This window comes from Sugiyamaella lignohabitans, chromosome B (assembly GCF_001640025.1).
Source record: "Sugiyamaella lignohabitans strain CBS 10342 chromosome B, complete sequence".
Classification (NCBI taxonomy): Eukaryota; Fungi; Ascomycota; class Dipodascomycetes; order Dipodascales; family Trichomonascaceae; genus Sugiyamaella; species Sugiyamaella lignohabitans.
In genome coordinates, this window is record NC_031674.1 from 2,011,824 (window position 1) to 2,035,377 (window position 23,554).

General features: G+C 46.2%; 7 protein-coding genes across 7 annotated transcripts; 4 read left to right on the forward strand and 3 right to left on the reverse strand.

The window, feature by feature from the left end:
• Window positions 1-658: 658 nt before the first annotated feature.
• AHP1 (Ahp1p) lies at window positions 659-1,177 on the reverse strand (the record flags this gene model as incomplete). Its single annotated transcript, XM_018879590.1, has 1 exon — window positions 659-1,177. One exon carries the CDS (start codon window positions 1,175-1,177, stop codon window positions 659-661), a length of 519 nt encoding a protein of 172 aa, XP_018737492.1.
• AWJ20_2636 (uncharacterized protein) lies at window positions 852-1,073 on the forward strand (the record flags this gene model as incomplete). The annotated part of the gene is made up of 1 exon (XM_018879591.1): window positions 852-1,073. The coding sequence occupies one exon, from the start codon at window positions 852-854 to the stop codon at window positions 1,071-1,073; it is 222 nt and encodes a 73-aa protein (XP_018737493.1).
• A 1,799-nt stretch (window positions 1,178-2,976) lies between the features above and the next one.
• On the forward strand, window positions 2,977-3,384 carry AWJ20_2637 (uncharacterized protein; the record flags this gene model as incomplete). Its single annotated transcript, XM_018879592.1, has 1 exon — window positions 2,977-3,384. One exon carries the CDS (start codon window positions 2,977-2,979, stop codon window positions 3,382-3,384), a length of 408 nt encoding a protein of 135 aa, XP_018737494.1.
• Window positions 3,385-4,188: 804 nt separating this feature from the next.
• On the forward strand, window positions 4,189-9,420 carry LAA1 (Laa1p; the record flags this gene model as incomplete). The annotated part of the gene is made up of 1 exon (XM_018879593.1): window positions 4,189-9,420. The coding sequence occupies one exon, from the start codon at window positions 4,189-4,191 to the stop codon at window positions 9,418-9,420; it is 5,232 nt and encodes a 1,743-aa protein (XP_018737495.1).
• A 627-nt stretch (window positions 9,421-10,047) lies between these two features.
• Window positions 10,048-10,989, forward strand: NUC1 (Nuc1p; the record flags this gene model as incomplete). The annotated part of the gene is made up of 1 exon (XM_018879594.1): window positions 10,048-10,989. The coding sequence occupies one exon, from the start codon at window positions 10,048-10,050 to the stop codon at window positions 10,987-10,989; it is 942 nt and encodes a 313-aa protein (XP_018737496.1).
• A 7,771-nt stretch (window positions 10,990-18,760) lies between these two features.
• Window positions 18,761-20,700, reverse strand: AWJ20_2640 (uncharacterized protein; the record flags this gene model as incomplete). Its single annotated transcript, XM_018879596.1, has 3 exons — window positions 18,761-19,433; window positions 19,881-20,490; window positions 20,682-20,700. 3 exons carry the CDS (start codon window positions 20,698-20,700, stop codon window positions 18,761-18,763), a joined length of 1,302 nt encoding a protein of 433 aa, XP_018737497.1.
• Window positions 20,701-20,875: 175 nt separating this feature from the next.
• Window positions 20,876-23,163, reverse strand: AWJ20_2641 (uncharacterized protein; the record flags this gene model as incomplete). Its single annotated transcript, XM_018879597.1, has 4 exons — window positions 20,876-21,417; window positions 21,820-22,206; window positions 22,609-22,953; window positions 23,145-23,163. The coding sequence occupies 4 exons, from the start codon at window positions 23,161-23,163 to the stop codon at window positions 20,876-20,878; spliced, it is 1,293 nt and encodes a 430-aa protein (XP_018737498.1).
• Window positions 23,164-23,554: the final 391 nt, after the last annotated feature.

A 23,554-nucleotide genomic window follows, 5' to 3' on the forward strand; every position in this document is an offset into this window, starting at 1 on the left:
AGAGTCCCTTTCTAATATCGTGGCATCCACACTTTCTGAACCTGTTCAAGAGTCTAAACAAAAAGTAAACTTGAATCCCGGCATCTTAGATGTATACATAGTTCAGAAGCAAGCTGAATTGACCGACATTCTTGACGCTGCTAAGATGTTTGCAGAATCTGTTAAAACGGGCCATGCTAACTGCAAAGATGTGGGTGAAGTTCATGAGCAAATCAGCGACCTCCTCAGGAAACATTTAATTGGCACATCTACGAAAGTCGACGTCTATATCACCTCCGTCAACAGGCACAATTCACTTGGTTTCCCTACCTATGCTTTGAAGGGTGCAATAATTTAGTAAGTGCCTATAAAACACATGGGTTTATCGATCTAGACAGTCTCACATAACATACTCATGCTAACAGCTCACAGTCAAGACAGACGACATGGCGTCAACGTACAACGGCTTTTGGAAACCGCCATTACTGTCTTTAATGAGGACTACATCCAGCGGATGTTCCCCTGACAAACAAGACGGCGAAGTTATATTGTGAAATACTAGATTATATTATTCTGTAATGAATGGCTAATGCGATATAACAAATAGGCTAGCGGCGAACTATCTACTATAATATTAACCATAGCAAATAACCTACCAGTTAAACGACCTACTAAATATTTAGAGCTTGGCAAGAACAGCGTCGGCTCCGGATACACTGACATCAGCACCAGGCTCTTGCTCGTTGTAAACAACCTTGCCATCGTCGACAATGATGGCGTATCTGCTAGTACGAATGCCCAAGCCCTTGTCAGTCAAGTCGAGAGTTTGACCAATTGACTTGGAGAAAGCAGCATTACCATCAGAAGCAAAGATGATGTCGTTGTTCTTGACACCAAGAGCCTTACCCCAAGCAGATTGGACAAATGGATCATTGGCAGAAAGGACAATTACTTGGTCAACGCCCTTGGCCTTGAACTCGGCAAGCTTGGAGATGAAAGGAGGAATGTGGTTGGCAGTACAGGTAGGAGTAAAAGCACCGGGAACTGCGACAATTACAACCTTCTTACCAGCGAATTTCTTGTCAGTATCATAGGGAATTGGGATACCGCAAGCAAGAACACCTTGTTGCTCCTCTTGGAAGGGAACATAGGCGAACTTAACGCCCTTGGGGAACTCGGAACCGGCAGAAAGAGACATTGTTGATGATTTGTGTGGGAATTGAGTCTTGTAAGTATTCAAATAAGAAATTGCTATTGCAATTGAGGTTCTCTTGGTTTGTTTGTTGTTTGTTGAGTGATGAAAAAACTACAAGTCAAACTGACGAGAACCCCACAGTATATATACCCTTCCATCTTGTTAGGGCTAGGAGGTTCTCGTTGCTCCGAAGTTCATTACGTGCTTTGTCAATATGCCCTAATCGCATTTATCCGACTACATCCAGCCGCGGGCGACCTTTGCGGTAGACGGATTCCACGTTCTAGAACCCGCTACCCTGCATGAAACCCCCTGAGCTGGTGTAAGCTCGGCCGACGGTCGTGCCTCCGGCGGCTGGGGCTACGCCCCAGACCCCAGGGCTCCTCTCGCTTCGCTCGAGTCGGGCGTCGGCAGGAAGGGCTTTTGAATGAGTGGGTAACTTCCTAGAGTTTTGGAAGGGCACTGGTTTTTTAATTGAGGTTGGATGATGTGTCACTTTTTGACGTTATTGGTTCGGAGATGTAAGATAATTTGACAGATTCTGGACCATTTGCATCTGGATTCGACGTTGCAATCTCATTTTACTAATTATTTACGTGACTCTGTTGACATACCATCGTATCTCATTGTTTCGATGCACGAGATTAGACATTAGCGCTGCAACCCCGCCGGCTATCTGTAACCGACTGTTCTGCAGGGGAGATATCCAGGGTCTCGATCATGCAACGCTGGAAACTCACCCGCGGGTGACATAATACATGTCTAATCGAAGTCCCTGACTTAACGGAAGAGTGACATCAAGCATAAAAGCTGGAGCTATTAATTCTCCGATCCGCTTACCTAATCGTTGGCTAATCACTTGCGAATCAAAGCGATTGTTCCAGATAACAGAAGCATTTCATGTTAAGTAATTGTTGCCAACAGTTAAATATATCGGTACATGGGACTTGACTGAGGACGACCGTTTCTCATTTTGAAGCTGGCCAGTGGTATACATCTCTAATAGGCTCCGACGTCCGTTACTGTACTAGGAATGGGACTTGCTATAGTAGGTGAAGAGAGTTGAATTGAAGATGAGAGCTGTGTTATAATTTACAGAAATTGTAGAAATTTGGAACCCAAGAACAGGTATCTCGTATATTGACACTTGATAAGCATTCCACAGCTGTCATGCATGATAACGGTAAATGCGGCAGATCCGTTTGGACTCTGACATGGAACTTGTAAATGGACTTGGCGAAGAAAATACGGCTCTCTGGCGACCAATGCCATTCTCAAATCCCAAAGCCACTCTCCACTAAGTAATTGTCAGATTCTGTACGTAACTACTCGAGCGAAGCGAGAGTAGCAACAGGGGTCTGGGGCGGAGCCCCAGCCGCCGGAGGCACCTGTCATTTCTAACCACAGTACCTGTGCCAGTTGTGAGTACCAGCTACGGCCATATCTCGAGAAACGCAAGATTTCCCGTCCGATCAATCGTATTTAAGCCTCGAAGAGCCTTTATCAGTAATGCCGTGGGAGACCAGGCGTGAACAAAAGGTGTTGTAGTTCTCTTTTTGCCGTCCATTTGCTTTCTTTTTGAAGATGTTTGAGCTGTTATATATTTATATACTGATTTAACATTGTCAGTATGAAGAAGAAGGCTCGAGATCGTATAAATAGTCGAATTTATGACGAAATAGGACATTACCCCTGAGAAGTGAGCCCTAACCCATGTGAAATTCAGGACTCGGTGACCAGTTGATCAAAACACCGGTTCATGATCCTGATAGTTTAGAGAGTTGAAAGTCGGAATTTGCGAAATGTCAGGGGATAGTTCTGGATCCAATGGTACCAGGTACGATGGGCTACATGCACTGACGTTTGAAGATTCCGGAATCAAAGCGATTCCCAGCGAAAAACAGCCACAATTGGTACTTTCGTGGCTTTCTGACGTCATTGGCGAGCTCAAGAAATACGACCGAACCACTCTTACCGGCGACCACCAGCGGTTTGTGGCTACAGAATTGGGTTTTCTAATTGATTTTATTGTCAAATCGAAAGAAGAAAAAGAACAACTGACCACAAAGGCCATTCGAACGGCCATCGCCAAAACATACGAGATCATCTACAGCGCGAATGCCAGCACAGAGCTCTACGAAACTACGAACAAACTGCTGGCTCATGTCAATGCTGGCAAATCTGACAAGTACACCGAGCTCAAACAGTAAGTCGGTGATGTGGATTGTGCCTCCGGCGGCTGGGGCTCCGCCCCAGACCCCGTGGCCCCTGCTTCGCAGGAGATATCTGGACTACCGACGGACCGACTCGAGCGGAGCGAGAGGAGCTACGGGGTCTGGGGCAGAGCCCCAGCCGCCGGAGGCAGGTCCCAGAGTTCGAGTTTTAGCTAACAGCTCGCAGTTTGTCAGTTGCTGCGTTGAGTTCTATTTACAGGGTAGCAGGACATAATGTAAGTAGGGGATGCGAGTCCGAGATGAGTGGGATATTAACGATAGGATAGGTTGTTTCTTTGGTCCCATTGACGGTGATGTCGCTGGTCAAGAATTTCAAGGCGGCTGCAAATGTAAGTAGTACAGTTTTGTCGGTGAAAAGTGGATGATTTCGACTCCTGGTTGGCCAGACTCTGTCTACGAAAGACTGGACTGTGGACATATCCCTAACAGTTATAGCATACGGGATTCAGGTACTCGCTTTTGGAGGCTCTGACGAGCGTCTGTGCATCGGCTGGGGATACTTTTGATGATAGTCTGACTAAAGACTTGTGGAAACAGGCTCGAGTTCTCGTCGGGGACAGGTCGGCCAAAGTGGCCGCTGCTGCGTTTAACCTGTTCGGAGCACTTGTTTCACAGAGAATTGTATTCAAGACTAGCTCTGATTTCGATTCTCTCAAGTCTCTTTACTTGAAAGCTCTGGAATCGCCATTTGGCGTGGTTCGCCAGGCTGCTGCTCGCGCGTTTTCCAATGCCCTGATTCAGCTTAACAATCTTGTTCAATCGAAGGAAGAAGAGGCTGCAATGTTAGCAGCTCAAAAAGCAGCAGTCGCCAAAGCTAAGAAGTCTAAAGACAAGGATGACGACGCTGATGACAGTGGCAGTTCTGTCAGCAGACAGAAAACTGCGTCTCCTGCTCCATCTGCTGGTAGCGGACCGGCTAAAACGAAACAAGCTGTATACTATTCTCTGCCTTTTGACGATTCTTTGGCACTTCTAGCTTCCATTTATACGAGCACATCATCCACTACCACTACTCGCACAAAAGTCGGCGTTGTACAGACACTGGCGTATTTATTTATGAACACACCTAGCACCGTGATAGAGACCAAGTACGCAATTATTTCAAAGGTGTTGCTAGTAGACTTGTTGTCCAATACTGGCATTCGCAACAACAAATATAAGAGCATTATGGCTAAAAACCATATCCACTTCCTACTTGATTCGATTATTTCAGAGAAAATTCTCGGTGAGTTTGGTCAGATTTCGGCAATCAAATTACTTGTCAGTGATATTTTACAAAAGTATTACAAGACCACTACTCCATCTAGCAGTTTGAAAGATTCAAATGATCCAATGAAGGAACCACTTGTAGCGACCCTGAAATGCATTGCTAGTTTGATTGACTCGTTAGGACCAGCTGTGGCTGCAGTAGCTGATCTATTAGAGGGAAGTTTACTGAAGTTGTTAGTTTATCCAAGCTATTCAGTAAAGGTGTCGGCTTGTTTATGTTTGAAATCGTTTGTTGAAAAGTCACCTTCGCATCTGTTACCTTTGCTCATGTTGGGACTGAATCACATAAATAAGGAGCTGGGAAGTGCTTCACCAACCCAGTCTCCACAACCTGCAGCTGTCGGTGCTAGTAATGAGCAACCGCAGTCACTCGCCGACAGGGTACTGGGTCATGCTTACATGACTTCGGTGCTGTCAGGAATCACTCAAAAGTACCCACAATATTCTTCGCTTGAACTAGCTGCTCGTGTCTTCACCACAGCTACTTCTTTACTAAAAAAAGGTGGTAATGTGACGACTGTTGCTGTACAAGTTCAAGTTGGTTGGTTATTGGTAAGCGGTCTGATGGCTCTGGGTCCAAGCTTTGTCAAGGTTCATTTATCACAATTGCTGCTACTGTGGAAGAACGCTTTACACCGACCAGTTGGAAAAGAACAGCTTGCTGATACCAATAACTTGGAACTGAATTACCTACTTTTGGTGAGGTATAGTGCGTTGACATCTATTTCTTCTTTTTTAATCCACAATTCGCAATTGGTAACCCCAGACATGGCAAAGAGAATTGCCACTATTCTTGAAAACGTACTGTCCTTTTCATCATCCATTCCATCTAAGAAGCTTGCCGACGATGACCTATCACACCGCTTGGACAAATCGCTTTCGTTAGAATATTGTGATATGATGGTAAAGCGACGAGTATATCAGTGCTATATTAGTTTGAGTCAGTATGATCACATTGACGTAAAGCAATTTGGCAATGAGCGGTTCAATGCAAATATTCTTACCAGCGCTCTGTCGACATTTGCCGACCCTGAACGGAGCAGTTCGGCTGAAATGAGTACTGCCATTGCTACTGCTACTGGAGCCATTGAATCGATATGGGAAGTGGCGGACAACCATGCATTTGGACTCACCAGCAAGATTAACGGTCGCAATCTGAACGACGTCTTTTTTGGCATAACCTCGGATCAGAGTGAACAGAAGTGGTTGTCTGAATTGGACTGGGCTGCAAAATTAGAAGTAGATATCAGCAAACCAATCCTCGACTCGCCAGAATTTGACGCTGACAAGGTTTTGTTATCTGACAAGACTATATTAGGCGTGGCTTTATCACAAAGCGTGCCTGTTGCCACATCAATTGTCGACTTTTCCATCGATCTCTTTGTAACGCTGCTTCCATTACAACTTCCAAAGGTTCAAGAGAGTATTCTTGATCAATTGAGAACGTATGTATTGGCAGCGACTGCCACTGGAAGCCAGAATCGAAAATCTGGAAGGAAAGATGCTGTTACTGTAAACTCCATTGTCGCAGTATTTTCTGCTCTTCGATACTCTCTGAACGGAAAAACCTCGTCTGGACAACCACGGCGTGAAGCATTGAAAGCAACACGTGTGTTGAAGATTTTCCTTGATATTATCAAGTTCGGGCTGCGAGACGGCAATTCAGCAATCAGAAGTGTCGCTGCTCAGGGTCTGGGAATTCTTTGCTTTATCGGTTCGTCTACCATGGCGGCTGAGGTGATCAAGTCTCTTATTGATGAGATTGTGTCAAATAGAGACCCCAATAGTCGAGCCGGAAACTCACTAGCCCTTGGATATATCTTGAAGTACGTGGGAGGAATGTTTGCTGGAATTCATCTCAAAACTATTTTGGGTGTTCTCATGTCCTTGGCTAATGATCCGCATCCAACGGTACATTTCTGGGCTCTCGAGTCGATTTCAGTTACCATCGAAAATACGGGAATGAGTTTTATGGGCTATGCATCGTCCACCCTGTCAACGCTTAATAAACTGTATCTTTTGGAAAGCCATAGTGACGAGACTATGTCTGCAGTATCGAGCAATTTAGGTGTTGAGTTGCCAACAACAAAAGTAATTGCAAGATGTGTGTGTGCTCTGATTACACTTTTGGGACCAGATCTCCAGGCGAGCCAAAAGAATATGGCAACGGTGCTTGCGCTAATTCGACTGTTTGAAGTTTCTGAATACAACAGCGTTGTTTTAGAATCGTCCCGTTGCATTCAAGAACTGACTATCTTTGCTCCTGCCAGTATTAATATAGAGGCATACACAAGAAGAATGCACTCTGATTTGATGAAAACCGATAATGACCTTTTGCGAGATGTGGCAATCGATGGGCTTTATCAACTTATTCGGACCCAAGGTAATCATATTTTCCAACTGGCAGGACCTGGTTTGGATAAGCATATATGGGTGGCTTTTGACCAGAGTCCAGACAACAAACCATTGCGGAAATTTATTGAATACTGGCTTGATCAGACTGGTGTGGATCGCCCGTTTGACTGGATATCAAGGGTGCAGGCAATCTTGACGAAGTCGAGAACCATGTTTGTTGCTGAGCAAGATAGAGAGGATACAAATCAAGCAGCCACCAATGCTCTAGAACTAGGTGATGAGGAAGGAACTTCGTTTACCGTATCTGACTCTGATGGAGCCGCTGGTAGTAATGGTAAGGACGCCTCTTTCGCGAATGAACCATTACGTTGGCAAACAAGGGCACTGGCAACTGAGTGTTTACACAAACTGGTACAGCTGCTGCTGAGAGGAAAGTCGCTGCAAGACCGTGAAAAGAGTGTTATTATCCCTAGGATAGGTGACATTATCAAAATTGCCTTTTCAAGCTCTACAGCTTCTGTTCTGGAGCTACGACTACTTGGTTTGGGGCTATTAGATGAGATCCTAGCAGAATTACAAGATGTGGTAGATCCAGATTTTAGAGAGGCTTCATTACTGGAGCAGTATCAAGCGCAAATCAGCAGTGCGTTGACGCCAGCCTTTTCAGCAGATAGCTCCCCTGACTTGGCGTATAGAGCCATTAAAGTGTGTGCTACATTCATTGGTAGCGGAATCATCAAGGATGTCTCACGAATGGGCCGTATTTTGAAGTTACTCACAACAGCTTTAGAAACCTGTTCAGGGCCACAGATTATGCTCGGTGACTTGAAAGTTCCAAGCCCCAATTCTCAGGTCATGTTGCGACTGGCTATTTTGTCTTTATGGGCTGAACTTCAGGTGTCCAGTGTAAACCCTGGACAGGAATATCTGGTAGATGTTGTGAAGCCATATATCCCAACTTTACTGCCATTATGGATTCAGGCATTACGAGACTTCGCACGACTTCGATTTGAACCAGTACAGTCGACAGGGCTGTCATCGTCAAGCGGATCGCTTACTGGTTCGATTGATCAAATGTACTCATCCTTGTCTCGATCTAGTATCTTGCCAACGTATCAGCAGTCATGGCTTCAACTCGTCGACGCAATTGCTTCATTGATCGAAGAAGACAGTGATAACGTGTTCACCATTCTTCACGAAAAGGAGAAGATTTCTGATAACAGTGGTGGAATCTCTGATGACATCAAGTACAGCAGCGAGCCAGCCGCCTTCTTTTTTGTTTTGTTTGGACTGTGTTTCGAAGCCTTGGTGAGACCTACTCAATCTCTAGGCACAAGCAATTCCAAGCTGGCAACAACATCAGACCAGCGTCTAAGAGTACTACTGGCACTGAAACGAATTCTTCACCGGTCTGTCAGTGGAGTCGCTATCTACAAAGACGAGATCCTAGCAGAAACAATCGATGTTTTGGATAGGATAGTGCTAACTGGAGCACTCGAAGAGCAACGGGCAGTAGTCTCTATAGCACATGGTGTATGTTTGAATCACCCCGGCCGAGCTAAAATCACAGCTGGTCCCGAGGAGGAAGAAGATGAAATCCCAGAAAGCGTTGACCAGCTTTTTGAGCTGTTTAGATTGGCCATGTTGCCCATCACTACAATGTTCCCAGCACTATCCGATTCCGAAACAGCTCAAGATAAATTTGTAGAGACTCCTGTCACTGCTGGCTTCATTAAAGATTGTGTGGAGTCTTTGGTGGATATGATACAGGTATTTCCAAAAGTCATCAAAGTGGATCTTTATGCGTGTTTATTATATGTGTTTGAAAAGCTTCTTGAAGATGATAGGTGTCAAAGCCTGGTAATCCCTGGTCTACTTGTCGTACACAAACGCCTACTACAAATGATGATGAAAACAAGAGAGTCGAGTATTGACGACGAACAAGTCATTGACCAGGCCGTCGTCACTGCATTCTCAAAAATCATAAGTTTGTTGAAGAACACCAAAGACACAACTGACGGTGCTTTGGCACGACGACGCAACTGCTTGCTATCAGCAGTCGTCATTATCACCGTCTGTAAAGATTCACTCCAGTCAGAAACATCTAGTTTGACCGACCTGGGTGAACTTCTTGCCGAAAACCTATCTATTCCCAGCCTATCGGCCACTGTTTCCAGCTGTGCAAAGACAGTGTTAGTAGCCACCGTGAACACCCGGGCAGGAAAAGTACTTTCAGAAAGCGCATTCCCTCCTTTGATTTCTCTTATCACCAGTGGCCATGGCTTTGAAGAAGAAGACAAGCCCGCTGAGGTGTACATAATTTCGAAGCTTGTCAATGACGTTCTAGCAGGCTTTGTACTGGCATTGACTGGTTCACAAGGTAAGTAGCAAATGCTCTCAATGCATCATATCATCAGAACCATATTTGGATTTGTCTTACTAACAACTTGTAGTGGCCCACGGCCTAGCAATTGCATTGCCAGCATTAGCATATTTCCTGGCCGACAACACTACTGGAATTCCCATTCAGCAGCGACAGGCCTACGGCAAAAAGACTCTCCTAGAGCTGGCAGCACATGATGGCGCGGCCTTCAAAGCCATTGTCCAGAACGATCTCAGCCAGTATCAAAGAGAGATTCTCGAGCAAACACTGGTCGGAGGAAGCAAAACATCAGCTCCCTCAACCTCTACCGACCCCGACAATTCGGCCCAGACTCATATCCAGCTCAAATCCTTCACATAAGACCCGAATAAACTGCAATATTTACTTACTGACGGTTTGCCTCCGGCGGCTGGGGCTGTGCCCCAGACCCCGTGGCTCCTCTCACTACGCTCGAGTCGTTACGTCGACGGTGCCAGCAAACTCCTGCGAAGCAGGAGCCACGGGGTCTGGGGCGAAGCCCCAGCTGCCGGAGGCAGAAAGGGACCTGGACCCTGCGTGCCCTAACCGCAATATGCGTGATAGCAATTTTTTGATCAGCTCATTTGTTTACAGTTCCAAGTTGAGTAGCGAAAATGTTGTGGGGTAAAAAGACCGAGACTACTACCACTACGAACACTTCGGAGGTGGTGGGGACCATTCCATTGACTCCAGAACTGTCCCGGGCTGGTGCAGTAGTGAGATCGTCGTTGGTAAACCCGGCAGAGTATTTTCAGAAGTATGGATTTCCTGGACCAGTGCACGATATTGCCAGCAGAGAACAGTTTATTAGTTGTTATGACCGTAAAACTCGCAATCCAGCATGGGTAATTGAACATATTACGGGACAGTCTTTAAAGGTTCGAGACGGAGATCGTGGTTCGAGCATTTTTAAGGAGGATACTGCAGTACCAGCTCTATTCCGCGGTCAGTTACGAGACTATTTCCGCAGTGGTTACGACCGTGGCCATCAGGCTCCAGCTGCTGATGCTAAATTTTCTCAAAATGCCATGGATGAGACCTTTTTTCTTACTAATATGTGTCCTCAAGTGGGTGATGGGTTCAATCGTGACTATTGGGCTCATTTTGAGCATTTTTGTCGTAAGCTCACTGATTCCTATGCATCAGTACGTATTGTTACTGGACCACTTTATTTGCCTAAGAAGGACAGTGACGGAAAATGGCGTGTCAGTTATGAGGTAATTGGAAATCCTCCAAATATTGCAGTACCTACCCATTTTTTTAAGATCATTGTCGGTGAGAACCCGTCTCCCGCATTAGGATCCCCCAAGGGAGTCGCAATTGGCGCGTTTGTTCTTCCTAACGAGAAAATTGATAACAACACTCCATTAAAGAGCTTTTATGTTCCCATTGAGTCTGTTGAGAGGTCGACGGGTGTGGAGTTCCTGCCATTACTACCAGCATCCGAACGCCGTGATCTGTGTCGCGAGGTTAAGTGTGAAATCACTGTCCGCGAATTTGTAAAGGCACTTCCGGCTCCACGAGAACAACTTGCTCTGCCTCCACCAAGAAAATAAGTGGCTGCTGCTAGAGCTCATCAGCGTCTTTGCATTGTTAAAAATCGTCAAGTTCTCCAGTTTGCATATATGTATATAGAGAGATATATATCTTTTGCTCAAAAACAGATTTCTCACGTCTTAGTGTATATGGAAGAGAAATGAGTACCGTTCAACTAGCTTATCTTCCTGAAATCGTATCTATGTTTATTTTTCATTTATTTTAGACATAGACCAGAAAACAAGTCGAAGCTATCTTGACATTCAAGTTGAATATACTAGTATACATCGTTCGCTATACCACTGTCATATAACTAACATTGAACAGTTGGGATTTTTGCGGTTTGATAGGACCCCTCAGAGCTCAATAGACTCTTGGATAGTTACATAGTACATGCAAAATATTCCCAGCGTATATCATTCGTTTCCTATTAACTGTACAGACAAGCCCCCTGAGTTCTCGGCTCAGTGATAATAATAATAATTAATTAGTTATTTGGAATACGATAATGTACTAGACATGCATGAGAATGTACATATCACCACAACCGCCTATGCATGATACTCAACCAGGAAGGAATATTACCTAATACGGAAATATGTTAATTCACCAAGTTGGCTAGATTTCAAAGACACCGTCAGTGTCAGATAGTAGCGCCATCTCCATTTTACAGGTAATTATCTCAATCGCTTGTTAGGTGAGTCAATCGGCCAAGAAACCATCAGAACTGACTAGCGTTGAAAACGGTTAGTCCAATTCGTGTAATCTGGCTGTTTCGGCACAATTTGTGAGCTGGGAATCTGGAATGACATGCCGAAATTGTGATAAACTACAGTGAAAAGTAACAGAAGCTAGAACAAACTAGTCTAGACCGTATCGGACAGTGTAAACCGCCATATGGGCCGAGAATATACAACCAACTCACTGCATCGAGTGGACTATGTAGATAAAAAATAATCGCACATTAATCTCACACGACGTAAACGCCCTGGTTAACAACCGGGAGGCTGTTTCCCAGCTGAGGCGGTTGTTACATTTAGCCAGGAGCAAACAAGCGAGAGCCAGAGTTAGAGACAAAAGACAAGCTAGGTATTCCAGGCATGGTATATGACATGGGTTGTAAACATCAAAGTCGGAGTCAGAGCAACGTGCCCGAGTATTATTATTATTATTGGCAACAGAAACATTCAGGCTTTTGATCAGCCCTGATTCGTATGATTCTGGCAGTGTTATTCAAGGCAATGCACTGAGAGGTGCCATGCCAACTAGCCAAGCGAGGAGTAACGAGGAGTGACTCAAGAGGAGGGGCAAGAAAATGTATGAAAGTAGGGTAAGTGAGGAGGCGCGTGATATAGACAGCATGTAGAAGCAGGGTAAACACAAAGTAAGAATCAGAGTTACAAGTACCTGTCTTATGGCAGAGGCAAATAAAATATTCTAAAACACAAGATGATAATAAGAGGCCAAACTAGGCAGAGCCACCAAGGACAATAAAACCGCCAAGGAGAGAAGTCACCCACCAGGTCTTACAAATAACTGGACAATGGCAAAGCGTAGCGTGGCGTGGAATGGGCCAATTGTGGGATCCAGCCGGGTATAAACTGAGAAAATAAACTTTAAATGAAGTCAATTGCTATGTAATTCTGCAGAACTAAAATACTACACGTGTGACCCACCGCAGGTACAAACCTCAAATAAAGTTCAGCCTCTCCAGTTGCATTTAGTTATAGAATAGGTAGGAGGTATATACTGCTATAAATTCCTGTTTAGGTCTTGCCAGTTTTTGGCTGCCATAGCTATATAAAGAACAAAAATATGATGTCGGTTATCACGTTTATGCAAGCCCCACCTGGGTCAGGGGGCTGGCATTTGGCAGTCGCAGCCTCCCTTGCTTGAGAAACGAGAGGAGAAAGAGCGAATAAAGGAGGCATAGGTTTCTTTCTAGTAGTGTTGAATTATTTGAGTTTAGAAAAATAATCATTATCATAAGAGTAATAAATAGTACATATTGATATAAATGGATCATGGCATAGTAACGATTAATAATTGAAAATGGATAGTCAGTCGGGACCACACGGGATAGACGATGCAATGTCTCAAGCTAATCAACCGGGCAACGAACGGTATAGAGCTGCCGCTCCGACGGTCCCGCCAAGTTGCTTTGGAAGGTATCAATTGCTACAACCTAGACCATCTTAGGTAGCGAGTTTACTGGAAATATCCTGGTGCTGATGACGCCGTTCAAAGAGAACCGAACAAGATCGTCTCAAATTATTCATTGCAGAAGCGCCTCGGTAGTATGTATCTACATAACAATGCATTGACAAATACAATAGTGGGGTAGTGGGGGCGGGGGACCGTACTAGTACTGACTGGACGTTGACCATGTAACTAGTCCTTGTTAGGTAAATTACATGGTGCTTGAAAGATATACATGACCGTTTCAAACGACCAAATGCAACTTTCAAGGATCGTAACGGCTCAAGGCAGCTTGCTTTTAAGTCTCTATGAATTCAGATAGTTTAGAATGTGGAGACCAAAAAGGGGAGAACAAGGTACATCGTGCTGTGTTTTCTGATTATATTGCTCCAGAGGAATTCAAACTCCGCTTCTGACTTTGGATCATCCGTGGTAGTGGGGCGTACAAGTGTCTATCATCCCTCGTCGCCCGACTCGAGCGAAGCGAGAGGAGGAATGGGGTCTGGGGCTTCGCCCCAGCCGCCGGAGGCATACCCGCCCCCCTCCTACTTGGCCGTGTATTAGTGGGGCGTGCATGATACGAGATACAAGACATGTAAGAAACTAGGGGGCTGATAGTGGGACCTCATCCGGCGCGGCAACTTAAGCTCAAAGTAATTATTACTCGGATAATAACCTAGCAGACCCCAGAAACATAACAGTAAAGTAAGGGACAGTGAAAAAATTTTTCAAAAAAAAAGCCTAAATTAAGGGAACAAGAATAATATTTGCAGCAACTGACTGGAATTGAGCCAGTACTTCATGTACTCCTAGATTTATCGCTAGTTTAAAGTCTTAAGACTTTGATTCGCTGTGTGTCATGCATTATACTAGTGGTTCCAAGCATGCTGCGGTGCGGGGCATTTGATCACATACATAATTCTGCATACAACTATGGGACATCCGGCGCTGACACCAAGATCCGGGAAATGATATGCTACCAAAATTAACATCATTCGTTTCAGCTAACAATAAAAGCTGATCCAATCAAAGTTAGGTGAGGATCAGTTCATGGCCGGATAAAGACCAATTCGGTTGGTCTAGTGACGACAAGACGTTGTTATAAGTTCGTTTTATTTTCAGCACGAAGCTCAATGAGCACATAAAAGCAACCAGTCGGTCAGCCGAAGTTGCTTTTTATGTGAACCTAGTAACTTTAGTAACACTGGATGCGGATGCAGATAGATTACCATGAACGTCAACGTCAACAATAAACATACATATGAGATCATGCAGCGAGTGGGTGCGGGCTTGGGTTGTAGCTAGCATGGTGACGATAAGCCGGCAACGCATGGGACGACGTCATTGTGGGACTGGTTCTAAGAAGAAGAGGAATAAACTGTTGTCTACTCGAGAGTACAGGTAATATCAGTCCAAATAGCGACCAGGGCATAATTTCTGATTATAGGTATAGCGTTCCTGATCGTTCTGATCGTTTCTGATTAAGATGATCAAGTGGGTGGGTCGAGATGGATCGGTCAATATGTCAGTCCCGTCTGTCCAGAGGCTGGCCGCTGGATAACCGAACTCCTTGATCCACTATCCAACCGAAAGATAAAAATATTTTTATTATTTATTCACTTTAGTGATACTATAGATAGATGGGATTATGTAATGGCCTTGGCCAAACTCAGGGGAATGCGGGTGTTGCCATGCTACTCACCTACCAAAACTGCACAGTGCAACCGATACCATACCAACAGTTGCTGGAAAACTCGCTTGTGGCTATGTATCAACATAGGCTTAGACTTTGCTTGGAGACGGACTGCTCAAGAAGCTTCGCCATATTCCGCGCTTAGAGTAGTCTCTTAAAATAACTTAGCTACTACAATATAATAGAGGTATTAGAGTTTAGCTTATCAGTGAAAGCAAACGAGGCGACTACTATGCGAACCTTACTACTGTTTACATTTATACAATTACAGTGAAACGATGGCCTGAATAGCTGCTATTTTTACAACTACAGATAGTTGCAAAACTCTCTTTAAATGTTATCTTGAGAATATTTTATATAAATGACAGGCCTTATTTCCTTGTGTTTGACTTTTTTTTTTGTTCTTGTTTGTGGATAAAGTGCCTTGAACAATAGTAACACTTATCTTTAGTCGTTTTCGTTTTAAAAACCCTTACTTTCGCTTGATAAAAAAAATATTAATTTCTTTCTCCGAATGACTAGAAGATATTTTGCCCCTGCGATTGTCGCTATAGCGGCCGTGGGTTCAGCCAGCGCTCAATGTGCTGCTCCTACTGGTGATGTCGGTTCCTTGGTTTCAGTTGTCCAAGGGATCCAAACTCTTGCTAGTAGCATGAGCGGTCAGGCTGTGGCTTTTAGCTCTGCTCAAGGAATCGCTGGCGCTCTAGCAATTCAAGCTGGTGCCGGTAGTCTTTCATCTTCTCTTGGAAATGCTGCTTCTTTGGCTAGCGCTATTCAGACCCCTGTTGCCAGCTGTGATGCCCAAGCAGTGGCTGACGCCTTGACTTCGGCTGTTCCTGATATCGTAGGCTTGCTCAATTCTCTTGATACTAAATATAGTGACTTCAGTTCTGTTGGTGCTGGTACAATCGTACAAAATGATATTTCTGGTCTTCAATCGCTTGCCGCCCAGTTAGAGTCAACATCTTTCGAAAAGATCCCTTGTCCTGTCCTTGCCGACGTTGCTAGTGATTTTGCTCAAATAGACTCTGCCTTTTCCAGTGCTGGTGCTACCTACAGTGCTAGCCTTGCTGCAACTACCACTGCTTCATCATGTGCTGCCAGTTCTTCTACTAGCCCTGTTGCTAGTTCTGCCACTAGTCCAGCTACCGCTTCTTCGTCGGCTGTGGTCACGACTTCAGAGGCTCCTGCGACTTCGGCGGTATTGTCGACATCTTCTTTGGCATCCACACCATTCTATGCCAATGGCACAACATCTTATTCAACACTGACTACTGTCGTTACGAAAACTGTTCCTTGCTCCACTGAAGGTTCTTCCACTATTTATTCGACAATTACTGAGACACTCACTTCGACTATCCCATGTTCTCTCGGCACTTGTAAGGCTGCTAGCACCCCAGTTGTGCCTACTACACCAGCTTCGACTCCAGTCACTGCTGCACCTGTTTCAACTTCGTTGACTACCATTACCACTGTGACTACTCTTACTGAGCCATGCGGTACTACCTCGGGAACCGTCCAGTACACTACACTTACCTCGACACAGACCCTTACTGTCCCTTGTTCGACAGGAGCCAACCCTCAGCCTACTCCATCTTCTAAAGCTCCAGTTGCATCATCGTTCACTACCAAAACAACTGTTGTAACTGTGACTGAGCCATGTGGTACCACTTCAGGAACTGTTCAGTATACCACCCGTGTTTCAACTCAGACTGTAACTGTGCCTTGCTCTACAACTTCTGTTCCAGCCACGAAAGCTTCACCTGCTGAATCTACCAAAGCTCCTGCACCTGCTCCATCTCTTACCACAGTAGCAACCGTAGTGACTGTGACTGAACCATGTGGTACTACCTCTGGAACCGTTCAATACACCACACGCGTCACTACTAAGACCGTTACTGTTCCTTGCTCGACTGAGGCTGCTCCAGTGCCCGCTTCTACTGCCCCTGCACCAACTAAGTCTGCAAATGGCCCTGTTCCTTCGACCGGTAAGGCACCCGCTGTTTCTACACCACCAGCTAGCAGCGTCATCACCAAGACCATCACTGAGCCTTGTTCTGTCGTTGAGGGTAGCACTGTTTATACCACTTATACTTCTGAGGTCACAGTTCCTTGCTCTCCTAGTGAAGTTCCTACAAGTCCTGCTCCAGCTGTTGAGACATCTCCAGTGCCTGCACCAGCACCAGCACCAAAGAATTCCAGTCCAGCTCCTGCCCCAGCTCCGGCTCCGGCTCCTGTTAACTCCGGCCCAGCACCTGCTCCTGCAAACTCAGGCACACAACCTGCTCCTGCTCCCGCTCCTGCTAACTCAGGCACGTCACCAGCACCCGCCCCAGCAGCGAACACTTCTGGCGCCACCAAGTTATTCCAAGTATCTGGATTCTTTACCTGTATCATTATGGGAATGGTGGTTCTCGTCTAAATGTAAACTGCCATTTTCTCAAATTATATAATTACGTCTTGTTATAATCTTCTATTCTCTTTATAGTAGTATTCACTTAAAAACTAATATAAAATAAATATGCTTTTTTTTACTCTGAGAAGTAAGTTTGAAAGTCGCTCAATTAGTCGAGACTGATTGATTGATATACTAATCTGGAGAGTCTCCCGAGATGTTCGCTAAAGTGATAATCTTGATATTCGTGATCTACGTAGATGTTCTGGTGGGGGGTTCCGTTGCTTTTTCTGTTCCATGTCTACCCCACACTAACGAAATCTTTACTAAATCTAAGTTAAACTAATGGGATGGCGACGAATTCAACTATTTGCATCAGTTTTGGCTAGGGCGGGGTACACTTTTAACAGCTTCGGCATCACAATTGTTGCCGAACCACGTACTGCGGGGAACACCTTAAACCGGTGTCTCACATGAACCTTAAAGAAGTTAGCTAGATCTACGAACGATACCTCTCAAATAAGCCACATTCCTGCAGTAATACAGAGACATGCAGTTACCCCTCTTAGAAGATCGGTGATGATCAATCGACACATCCGAGGACTTGTAAGCGTTTAAGACACCTCCAGCAGCGAGCGATTGGCTGTGGTGGACAGGACCGACAAACAAGATCGGCTGAGTGCCCGCTTGATGCACAGATATTCTAGCGGGGTATCTGCTAGTGACGCTTATTTTGTATTTTTTTTTCTTCGTTCGGCGCATTGAGGGGTTAAGGACCTAATTGATCGACGCCATGTACAGGACTATATGTATTCAGGCACATTTTCATATATATTGTAAATTAATATATATAGACAGATGGATGTGCCTCTGATTTAGACTGTTGTCGACATTGCTTTGTACAGTATTATTTTTCACATTCACACGAGAATCTGGCATTCTTTGTGATGGTGAATAACTTCATTCGTTCAGCCCTATGGGCTTTGGCAGCCGCAGGTTTGGCCGACTCAGTTAATGGTCAATGCGCTGCTCCTGCTGGTGACATCGCATCGCTGATTAGTGTAATCAATGCTGTCTCTTCAGAAGCCTCTGTTATCAATACCAACGTCGCTGCTTTTACTAACAGCAATGATCTCGCTGGTGCTCTTAGTGTTCAAAATGGAGCTGCCACTTTACAGACCATCTTGAGTTCTGCTACTTCTATTGCCAATGCTATTCCTTCACCTGCAACTTCATGCGATAGTTTAGCTGTCGCTTCAGCTCTCGACGCTGCTAAGGAACCGATTGTATCCTTACTCGATGCTTTGGTCGCAAAATACTCAGTTTTCAGTACTGGTCTTGTCGGTTCAGTGGGACCTGGTCTTGTTTCAAGTGATGTTTCAAGTCTGCAAGCTCTGACCGCTCAACTAGAGACTGCTGCATATGATAAATTTGATTGTGCTGCCCTCCCTGATGTTATTTCCGACTTTGAGGCAATTAATTCTGGTTTTGATGCCGCTGCTAGTCAGTATTCAGTTACGTTAGGACCCAGTCCTTCTACTCCTGCAAACAATGGTGCCTGTTCTACGTCTTCTTCATCGGTGGCTTCTTCAAGTTCAGTAGCTTCTTCGACAGCTGCTTCAAGCTCTGCAGCTCCTTCGTCGAGTGCTGTTTCATCCACTGCTGTTTCATCCTCAGTCGCTGCTTCTTCATCCGCTGCTGCCTCTTCTAGCGCTGCTGCTTCTTCATCCGCTGCTGCCTCTTCTAGTGCTGCTGCCTCTTCTAGTGCTGCTGCTTCTTCATCCGCTGCTGCCTCTTCTAGCGCTGCTGCTTCTTCATCCGCTGCTGCCTCTTCTAGTGCTGCTGCTTCTTCATCCGCTGCTGCCTCTTCCAGTGCTGCTGCTTCTTCATCCGCTGCTGCCTCTTCTAGTGCTGCTGCCTCTTCTAGCGCTGCTGCTTCTTCATCCGCTGCTGCCTCTTCTAGCGCTGCTGCTTCTTCATCCGCTGCCGCCTCTTCTAGCGCTGCTGCTTCTTCCTCAGCTGCTGCCTCTTCTAGCGCTGCTGCTTCTTCAGCTGCTGCTTCCTCTGTCGCTGCTTTTTCAGCTGGTGTGTCTTCAGCTCCTGTATCTAACCCTTGTGCCGCTCCCACTACTGCTCCTCCTACATCTTGTGGCGCTCCCACTGGTGCCGTTTCCCAGCTTATCAGTGCTTTCTCTGCATTGCAATCCGATGCTGGTGTCACTGATGGCCAGGTCGCTGCATTTGAACAGTCTCAAGGTATCGGCGGTGCTTTGGGTATCCAAGAGAGTGAGCCTAATATTCAGACTGATATCAACAATGCAATCTCAGCTGCTCAACAACTCAATGGACCATTTGCTGCCTGCGATATCCAAAGTGTTCTTACTTCGGCTGGATCACTTACTCCTGCTGTTGTTCAGTTGTTGAACGATTTGATTGCTAAGGCATCAGCTATTTCGGGAGTTGGTGCTGGTCAAATTGTTCAGAATGATCTTTCTCAACTCTTTTCCAGTTTTGTTCAACTTGAGGAAGCTGCTTACGCCAAGTTTGATTGTCCTACTATTCAAGAGGTTGCTGGTGACTTCGGTTCCATCGGAGGAGCATTTTCATCTGCATTTACTGCTTACAGTACAACTGCTCCTAGTGCTGAGGCTACCGTTCCAGCTTCTTGTGCTGCTTCGGCATCGTCAGCTGCTTCTTCAGCTGCTTCTTGCTCTGCATCTGTTTCTAGTGCTGCTTCATCCGCTGCTGCCTCTTCTAGTGCTGCTGCTTCATCCGCTGCTGCCTCTTCTAGTGCTGCTGCTTCGTCATCCGCCGCTGCCTCTTCTAGTGCTGCTGCTTCGTCATCCGCCGCTGCCTCTTCTAGTGCTGCTGCTTCGTCATCCGCCGCTTCTTCATCAGCTGCTGCCTCCTCTAGCGCTGCTGCTTCGTCTGCCGCCGCTTCTTCATCAGCTGCTGCCTCCTCTAGCGCTGCTGCTTCGTCTGCCGCCGCTTCTTCATCAGCTGCTGCCTCCTCTAGCGCTGCTGCTTCGTCTGCCCCCGCTTCTTCAGCTGTTGCCTCCTCTAGCGCTGCTGCTTCTTCTGCTGCTGTGTCTTCAGCTCCTGTATCTAACCCTTGTGCCGCTCCCACTACTGCTCCTCCTACATCTTGTGGCGCTCCTACTGGTGCCGTTTCCCAGCTTATCAGTGCTTTCTCTGCATTGCAATCCGATGCTGGTGTCACTGATGGCCAAGTCGCTGCATTTGAACAGTCTCAAGGTATCGGCGGTGCTTTGGGTATCCAAGAGAGTGAGCCTAATATTCAGACTGATATTAACAATGCAATCTCAGCTGCTCAACAACTCAATGGACCATTTGCTGCATGCGATATCCAAAGTGTTCTTACTTCGGCTGGATCACTTACTCCTGCTGTTGTCCAGTTGTTGAACGATTTGATTGCAAAGGCATCAGCTATTTCGGGAGTTGGTGCTGGTCAAATTGTTCAGAATGATCTTTCTCAACTTTTCTCCAGTTTTGTTCAACTTGAAGAAGCTGCTTACGCCAAGTTTGACTGTCCTACTATTCAAGAGGTTGCTGGCGACTTCGGTTCCATCGGAGGAGCATTTTCATCTGCATTTACTGCTTACAGTACATCGGCTCCTACAGCCCAAGCTACCGTCCCAGCTTCTTGTGCTGCTTCGGCATCGTCGGCTGCTTCTTCAGCTGCCTCATGCTCTGCTTCCGTTTCCAGTGCTGCTTCTTCCTCTGCTGCTGCTTCATCTGCTGCTGCTTCTTCTGCTGCTTCCTCCTCTGCCGCTGCTTCTTCAGTTGCTGCTTCCTCTGCCGCTGCTTCTTCAGCTGTTGCTTCCTCTGTCGCTGCTTCTTCAGCTGTTGCTTCATCTGCCGCTGCTTCTTCAGCTGCTGCTTCATCTGTCGCTGCTGCTTCATCTGTCGCTGCTTCTTCAGCTGCCCCCTCTTCATCTCCTGCCGCTTCTTCAGCTGCCCCCTCTTCATCTCCTGCCGCTTCTTCGGCTGCTGTATCCTCTGCTCCTGTATCTAACCCTTGTGCCGCTCCCACTACGGCTCCTCCTACATCTTGTGGCGCTCCTACTGGTGCCGTTTCCCAGCTTATCAGTGCTTTCTCTGCATTGCAATCCGATGCTGGTGTCACTGATGGCCAGGTCGCTGCGTTTGAACAGTCTCAAGGTATCGGCGGTGCTTTGGGTATCCAAGAGAGTGAGCCTAATATTCAAACTGATATCAACAATGCAATCTCAGCTGCTCAACAACTCAATGGACCATTTGCTGCCTGCGATATCCAAAGTGTTCTGACATCGGCTGGATCACTTACTCCCGCTGTTGTCCAGTTGTTGAACGACTTGATTGCAAAGGCATCAGCTATTTCGGGAGTTGGTGCTGGTCAAATTGTTCAGAATGATCTTTCTCAACTTTTCTCCAGTTTTGTTCAACTTGAAGAAGCTGCTTACGCCAAGTTTGACTGTCCTACTATTCAAGAAGTTGCTGGCGATTTCAACTCCATCGGAGGAGCATTTTCATCTGCCTTTTCAGCTTACAGCACTTCGGCACCTACTGCCCAAGCTACCGTTCCTGCTTCTTGCGCTGCTTCGGCCTCTTCGGCTGCTTCTTCAGCTGCTTCTTGCTCTGCATCTGTTTCTAGTGCTGCTTCCTCCTCTGCCGCTGCTTCATCTGCCGCTGCTTCTTCAGCTGCCGCTTCTTCAGCCGCTGCCTCTAGCGCTGCTGCTTCATCTGCCGCCGTCGCTTCTTCAGCTACCCCCTCCTCATCTCCCGCTGCTTCTTCTGCTGGTGTGTCTTCAGCTCCTGTATCTAACCCTTGTGCCGCTCCCACTACGGCTCCTCCTACATCTTGTGGCGCTCCCACTGGTGCCGTTTCCCAGCTTATCAGTGCTTTCTCTGCATTGCAATCCGATGCTGGTGTCACTGATGGCCAAGTCGCTGCATTTGAACAGTCTCAAGGTATCGGCGGTGCTTTGGGTATCCAAGAGAGTGAGCCTAATATTCAAACTGATATCAACAATGCAATCTCAGCTGCTCAACAACTCAATGGACCATTTGCTGCCTGCGATATCCAAAGTGTTCTGACATCGGCTGGATCACTTACTCCCGCTGTTGTCCAGTTGTTGAACGATTTGATTGCAAAGGCATCAGCTATTTCGGGAGTTGGTGCTGGTCAAATTGTTCAGAATGATCTTTCTCAACTCTTCTCCAGTTTTGTTCAACTTGAAGAAGCTGCTTACGCCAAGTTTGACTGTCCTACTATTCAAGAGGTTGCTGGCGATTTCAACTCCATCGGAGGAGCATTTTCATCTGCCTTTTCAGCTTACAGCACTTCGGCACCTACTGCCCAAGCTACCGTTCCTGCCTCTTGCGCTGCTTCGGCATCTTCGGCTGCTTCTTCAGCTGCTTCTTGCTCTGCATCGGTCTCCAGTGCTGCTTCTTCAGCTGCCTCTGCTTCGTCTGTCGCTGCTTCTTCAGCTGCCGCCTCGTCGTCAGCTGCTGCTGCTTCTTCAGCTGGTGTATCTTCTGCCGCTGCTTCTTCAGCTGCCTCTTCTTCAAATCCTTGTGCTCCTGTCACAAGAGCTCCTGCTACTGCTTGTAGTGCTCCCACTGGTGCCGTTTCCCAGCTTATCAGTGCTTTCTCTGCATTGCAATCCGATGCTGGTGTCACTGATGGCCAGGTCGCTGCATTTGAACAGTCTCAAGGTATCGCCGGTGCTTTGGGTATTCAAGAGAGTGAGCCTAATATTCAAACTGATATCAACAATGCAATCTCAGCTGCTCAACAACTCAATGGACCATTTGCTGCATGCGATATCCAAAGTGTTCTTACTTCGGCTGGATCACTTACTCCCGCTGTTGTCCAGTTGTTGAACGATTTGATTGCAAAGGCATCAGCTATTTCGGGAGTTGGTGCTGGTCAAATTGTTCAGAATGATCTTTCTCAACTTTTCTCCAGTTTTGTTCAACTTGAGGAAGCTGCTTACGCTAAGTTTGATTGTCCTACTATTCAAGAAGTTGCTGGCGATTTCAACTCCATCGGAGGAGCATTTTCATCTGCCTTTTCAGCTTACAGCACTTCGGCACCTACTGCCCAAGCTACCGTTCCTGCTTCTTGTTCTGCCTCTGCTGCTTCAGCGGCTTCGTCAGCAGCATCTTGTTCTGCATCAGTTTCTAGTGCCGCATCTTTGGCTGCTTCAAGTGGCGTAGCTACTTCGACCTCAGCAAGTGCCCCTGCCACTTCGTCTACTGGTACTAGTGGCCCTGTTACTACTGATACAATTGC